General features: G+C 44.6%; 2 protein-coding genes across 2 annotated transcripts; both read right to left on the bottom strand.

The window, feature by feature from the left end:
• Nucleotides 1–1,879: 1,879 nt before the first annotated feature.
• Nucleotides 1,880–4,624, bottom strand: LOC6550946 (hornerin). The gene is given in 2 exon segments (XM_026982337.1): nt 1,880–2,073; nt 2,075–4,624. Coding segments are annotated over 2 exon segments (1,566 nt in total). The 5' UTR covers nt 3,544–4,624; the 3' UTR covers nt 1,880–1,976.
• A 1,311-nt stretch (nt 4,625–5,935) lies between these two features.
• LOC6550945 (lysozyme) lies at nt 5,936–6,702 on the bottom strand. The gene is made up of 3 exons (XM_001976929.3): nt 6,488–6,702; nt 6,195–6,344; nt 5,936–6,137 (listed from the first exon to the last, which is right to left on the bottom strand). The coding sequence occupies exons 1-3, from the start codon at nt 6,648–6,650 to the stop codon at nt 5,992–5,994; spliced, it is 459 nt and encodes a 152-aa protein (XP_001976965.2). The 5' UTR covers nt 6,651–6,702; the 3' UTR covers nt 5,936–5,991.
• Nucleotides 6,703–6,835: the final 133 nt, after the last annotated feature.

Below are 6,835 nucleotides of genomic sequence, written 5' to 3'. Positions count from 1 at the left end.
TCGGTGTTTTTTATTTTGCCAACATGTGGCAAAATTATTTCCGCTCAAAAATCGACTTCCGGCACCTTTCGCTATTCAAGCCACACTTTTCTCTCATTTTTTTCTGACTTTGCCCCTCCGCAAAACCAAGTCTTTGGTTTTGGGAAATTGAACGACCTGCAAGTGACAATGAAGGTGGAAAGGGACTTCGGGAAATGAAAATGCAGTCAACTCGATTTCCTATTTAATAACAATTTATTGTGCTGGCTATATGGCGATGAACTATTGAACAATAATGTTTCATGCTGCATTTTGGCTTATGTTTGAGGATACAAATTCAATTTCGCATAAATATCACATACGAATTCAATTTTGCAGAAATATCACATACTTCTGCGAATCTCTTTCATTTTTCACTGTGCAAATGGTGCTGGTGAAAACAAATGAACTTTTTCGATTGTCAGAGTGCTCAAAAAAAAACAAAAGAAAATAACAACGAACAACGAATAACGAACAACACAAAAAGGCGAAGAAAAGTTAGTCACATTGTCACAAAAATCGAATAAAGTTTTCCATTGAAATTGTACACCCCCCTTCGATTTGTGTTGCCTTTTCCGCTTACCTGTTGCCACCTGTTTGTTGTCGTTTTTGGCAATGAAATGGTGCGATTTCCCAGCACTTCCCAGGTCACTTCCTGGTCCGCCGGCCGGTCAGAGGTCAGCACTCAGGAGTTCAGCACTTACGGCTCAAGCGCCTTGTGGCCTGCGGTGCTCCATTATTAAACAGCACTTTAGCCACGCAGGCCAACTACCCGGCGTTTCTTCAACTTTGGCCCACAGCTCCACTGGGTCCATACCCCCAACTCACTAGAATTCACTTCCATCTGCCAGACGAGCTCTTCTCGTAGACAAAGCAGTTCCCATTTGCCGCCTACCCAGTAATTGGAGTTCGGGGACAGTTGCTTGGGGCACTGCAAAGGTGTTCCCACCCGCATGGTGTTCCCACTGCTGTTCCCAGTATTTGGCTCTCTTAAAAGCGCCTAAGAGCGCGGAAAACTTTGGCTCAAGGAAAAATTATGTTTTCTTATTTGGAATACTTCTTAATAAGCAGTTGGGCCACTTATTTTGTTGTTATTCAAGTAAAGTGTAAAGTGGTATTTATTTAGAGTTATTTTTTACAGAATGCTGGGTATGTGATAGTCAGGATTTCCCCTCCGTTGCTGAGAACACTTGCAGCCACAAAATGTACCCACTTGAAGGAGAAAATTCAGCCAACATCCTTCGTCCGGTTCATCCACAGGTTGTCATAATATACCCAGCCAATTAATATAATGAGTTCATTTTCAAGGTTTGCAGCGCCAAAACAATAATATTTTATCAGGTGGAAGACCTATAATTAGATAAGCCTATCAAGCTTGTTATCGCTGACATTGCGCCATCATTTGGGTGGGGGAAAACCTCTTCAGGAATACCCATCTTATCGGGGTGCGGATGCGTAATGTTCATAAGCCCCTAAGTACCTAACTTAAACACCTTCGCACAAATAGAGTAATTACTCACCCGCAACCATCTATATTTGTTTAAATGTATTTTCCCACCCATTGAATATGGGCTTTAATTTATTTCGACCCTTTTTGCCAGCTTTGTTTGCGTTTCTGATGTCCTTATCAGTTGTGATGCATTTATAATGCAATTGAATCGTGTGCATTCACACTCGCTCAATGGTCAAATCTAATTAAATAATATAATTAGGTTCGCTAATCCCAAGCACAGAAAGTAATAGGCATTACATTTGAGCTTAAATAATATACTTGTGCCAAAGGGGAAAAAATATATTAAATATCCATAATAAGTGCGGAATAAATTGATTTGATTTTTGTTTTTATTTAATTTTGTTGTATATGCAGTTTTAATGAATATGAATATAGAATAATATAGAAGTTTCTGGGTTTTACACGTATAGTAATATGGGTGGGTATAGGTTGTATTGAAGGATTCCTAGTGCTGGCTGTGCTCACCACGACGGTGAGAACGACTGCGAGGACCTGGGAACTCGGATGCTGGTGGTCCATGATGGGCGACAGGAAACTCCGGGTCCTTCAGTGGATTTTCTTCAGCTAGTTTTATAGTCAGAGGCCCCAAATTGGGGGACTTGTTGTCCGGGGAAAGGACCGCGATGAGGGCCGAAGTGATGGTGATGGTGATCTCCGCCATGATGGGGACCAAAGTGGTGGCCACGGTGACCATCATGGTGAGGGCCAAAGTGGTGGCCATCATGGTGAGGGCCAAAGTGGTGGCCATGAGGAGGGCCAAAGTGGTGGCCATGAGGAGGTCCAAAGTGGTGGCCATGTGGTGGTCCAAAGTGATGGCGATGTGGAGGCCCGAAGTGGTGCCTTTTCTGCACTTCGCCATCCGAACTGGAGCTGGAGCTCGATGAGGAGCTGGAGGAGGAGCGCTGCCTTCTTCTCTTCTCCTTGCCCTTTCCCTTTCCCTTGCCCTTGCACTTCTGCCTCTTCTTCTCATCATCCGAGGATGAACTGGAGCTAGAGCTGGAACTGGAACTGGATCTGGAAAGAGATCTCTCTAGTCGACGGCCATGTGGTCGACACGGTTGGCCATGTCCGTATCCGTATTCTGGTCCGAATCCGAGTCCGAGATCTCCACGACAGTCGTGCCGAGATAGTCTAGGCAGCGAGTGGCTCCTGCGACAGGCCGCGGCTTTGTCCAGGGCCCACGGCAGGCCCATCCATCGAAAAAACTGGCACTGATCCTGGCAAGGTCCGCGAAAGGACCTCCGATCGAAGTCAAAGGTAGGAGGTCCAAAGTGGGGTCCAAAGTGGGGTCCAAAGTGGGGTCCGAAATGTGGTCCGAAGTGGGGTCCATGCGGATGGTGGTGGTGAGGGCGTCCATGTCCATGTCGGCCATGATGATGCGGCCCGTGACCATGCTTGTGGCCATGCTTGTGGCCATGCTTGCGACCATGCTTGTGGCCAAAACCGTGCCCATGAAGGCGACCGAAACCGTGATGGCCATATGGTCCTGGGCGACAGGGATTGCTGAACCAGCCGTAGCCGTGGCAGGAAGCCCCTTCGTCCTCGGAGCCGGAGCTCGAACTGGAGGAGCTGGAACTGGACGAGTTGGAGCTGGAGGAGCTGGAGTTGGAGCTTTTGGAGGGCTCCTCCCCAGCCGCCGCCGGCTCCTCCGCCGGTTTCTTGTCCTGCTGCTTGGCCAACTTCTTGGCCTTCTTCTTGTCCTTCTTGGCCATCTTCTTCTGCTGCTTCTTGGTCTTTTTGGAGCCCGGTTCTTGCTCCTGCTCGCGGCACCTGGCCTCCTCCTCGGCCAGCAGGATCAGGGCCTGGTCCAGCATGCGCTGCACCTTGCTTACCTTCTGCAGGGCTTTGGTGTATCGCTTGGAAGTGGGTGGCATCCTGACTGCCCCCACCTTGGAGGCCGTAACCTCCTCGAAGTCGATATCGCAATCGATCAGCTCCTGGGAAGCTTTCTCCCGATCCTGATCCTGCTGCTGCTGCTGTTGCTGCTGCTGCATTCTGGGCAACTCGCTCATGTTGATCGCTTCTGCACGGTTTGCCTACACTGGTGTAATATCAGCTGCGTTTGCTTGGTTCTACGGGTTAGAGTTCGCTGGGATACGCTATACCACAAAGCTGAAAGCTTGAAAACTGATGCCATTCGCTCGCCGGCCGGCACTTTTTATACGCTCAGGGGCGTCGGCGTTCGTGGGCGGCAGCGGAGCGGCAGAGCGGCAAGGAGGCGGTGAGAACGCCCCACTGGTGGAGCTCCGAAATGCGTCGCAGAACAAAGGGAGAGTCATAGGGAGACAGTGGAACCTCGCTTGGCAAAACCTAATGATCGGAGGGAAGGCTTATTGTACCTTAACATGCATAAATGTTATTGAATACAAATGATAACCCCTTTGGGATTTTCTAAGTGTGTGGACTCCAGATTTATATTAGGTCAATGAAATATACCACAAAAATAATTGAATACCTGCGAAATGTTATCAATGGCAACATATTGGTAAGGTTCATGCAATGAAACTACAAGTGAAGTGGATCTAGGTCCACGTTAGGTAGGCTCATCTGTAGCATGGCGCCCTCTCAGCAACGCCAAATTGCAAGTTGATTTTCACAATTTACTATCAAGAACGTAGTTTTGCGTCGTTCTTCGATTACCAAAACAAAGCAAAGCCGGAAAAACGATGGAAAAAGCTTTGGCAGTGGGGAATTTTTTCAAGAGTTTCGTCATGTGATGAAATACCCCAAGCGAAAAAAAAACCTATCCAAATGATCCAAATAAACGAAATTAAGTTAATGTCGAGTTTCGCCAGATAATGAAAACATCAAAATGGCTAAAGAACAGTCTGGAAAATGGGAAATGCAGTTTTCCTGGCAAGTTCACAGCCCAAATAAGAACCGAACTCACTTTACAGGTCATTTAGTAGAAGGAATCAGGGATCATTCGGATCAGACTCAGATGGAGATCCTCATAATGCTCCATGATCAGTTATCACTCGTGCACTAGGAAGATCATCATCTGTAAATGACATTTTATACTGGCCTGCATTTAAATTCAATTTTAACAAAAACTCAACGCAGATTTTCTCCATTTGGTATATGTATTTATATTTGAAAAATACACTTAAAATTAATTTAGTTTAATTTAAATAAATTTATTTAATTTATTGCATAGAGATCAGCTCATTAACAAATCATCGATTCTTTAGATTGGACTTTTGATTTAATCGATTTAATTGGAAGAATTTTAAAATTATATATATTTTTTTTAATGTAACACTATTCTACTAATAACACATCAAATATTTGTAAAGGTTGTTTTTACGAATTTCACCATAAATCAGAAAATGCTGATATTTAGTTGTGTTATCATATATTTCCTTTAAAGTTTCATAATCATTGGGTATAATAAAAAAATACTCAGAACTCAAATAATATCACAGATTCAAATAAATATTTTGATTGGTATCACATTTATAATGGGCCTTTTATAATGTACGAATGTTGGAACTGTTTTCTTTGAAAACAATACCAAATTCATCTTTCAATTTCATTTTCATACACAAATGCAGCAGGGTGTTTTGGTGCGATTTCTTGAGAAACCATATCAGGGGTGCACTTATTCATAAAATAGGAGTAAACATAATGGGTTACTGGGACTTGAACACGAAAACAAAAAATAAGTATGTGTACACTTGAGTTTTAATTTTTGCATCAACTTTATCACACCGCAGCTCAACGACTAAGGCATCAGATCTTTGGATCTTATTTATACTTTTTCAGTCCCTCAACAAACTTGAGAACTGGTCTTGGGGGCAGGGAATGAGTCACATAATATACGTATATTGGTGGGTGGTATAAGGGGTTCGGAGTGGTGGGTTCGGGGAGCAGGCACAAGTACTTCCCATAGGGAGTGTTTAAGATCTATGTACATATGAAATGCGTTTGTTTTATAAGAGAGCGAATCTCTGGCACTGGGCACTAGAATTTACTTTTCTTGACTTTGCTTTTTTCATATTTTCTTGATTGAATGTGTTTTTTGATCTCTTGTGAACACGTGCGAAAAAACGCTCCGATTTGTTCGGCCGATGTTGCCAAATGAAAGGGCCACGTAAGTGCTCCCCACAAAGTTTTTGCGAAAAAGCTTAAAGCTTTCGCTACTTGATAATTTACCAATCTCAGAGAACAAAATAGAGAGAGAGTAGTGTTGCCAGTGCGAAATAATTTTAAGCTGATCGCCAGCTTTGTGGAGCCAAACTCACCACATTCCGAAACCGATTTGGTTTCGGATCAACCGACTGTATGCAGCTCGAATTCTTCAGGAATTCTATCGATGCAGTTATTTATATTAATGGTAAGTTTGGAACTAGAGTTCTTGGAGATCGGAAAACTATTAACCTTTTGACATTTTTTAAGGTATATAGTATTTATTTGTTTAAACATTCATAACGCTGTACAACCCATTAAATTAACTACTTTTAGATCCCACAGATGACCTTAAGATTAGGCAGATTCTGGGTGTTTCGACAATATCGTAGCCATCCTGCCCAGTACCGAAAACCATCCGTGGTTTGGATGCGCTTGGCGCAAGTGACCGACTCCCTTAGATTTTCGTCCAGAAAATCTACAAAAAAGATGTTCAACTTGAATAGAATAATACGATTTCTAGGAGTCTTCAAACCTTCGCATTTGGCATTACAGATGCCGCCACGCCTGCCCTCCTGACAAAACCGGCCATTGATTTGGAACAACCCATAGCTCCGAGATCCATTCGGATTGGTGGTGATCCTGCCCGTATCCAGATCGCTCTCGTGCTCGAGCAAACAAATCCCTTAAATGGGCGAAATCATAAGTAACAGAAGATTACTGACAACTTACTGACATTCAGTCTATTGATCTGAACGAACATCTGCGAGCATCATCATCTATGTGTGCGGAATAGTGCATTTCAATATACATAGGTTTCCCACTCACAATTGGAGAGCAGACTGCGTTCGAAACCATGCTGGTCGAGCAGCTTGCGTGCCAGTTCACAGCGCAGGAAACGCTTGGCGAAAACCACGCCGGACTCGCCGGCCAGAAGCAGGCCCACACCCAATCCCAGCCAGAACCACGATCCGAACAGCGCAGCTTTCATGTTGCGACTGGTTGACGATGGCACCTGTGGAGGCGTCGTAGAATCGAGCGAACGCGACGTGACCTTGGCCATTTGCTACGGAATGGGATGGGAGGGGATCCAATGGGGTCAGATGGAAGGCAGATAGTGGAGACCCGGTGGCAGATAAGCTGGACGTGCGAGAGTGGGATGGGTATGGTGCTTGA

The sequence above is a fragment of the Drosophila erecta genome, unplaced genomic scaffold, assembly GCF_003286155.1.
Source record: "Drosophila erecta strain 14021-0224.00,06,07 unplaced genomic scaffold, DereRS2 tig00000126-arrow-pilon, whole genome shotgun sequence".
Classification (NCBI taxonomy): domain Eukaryota; kingdom Metazoa; phylum Arthropoda; class Insecta; order Diptera; family Drosophilidae; genus Drosophila; species Drosophila erecta.
This window is presented reverse-complemented; position numbering and strand designations above follow the sequence as displayed.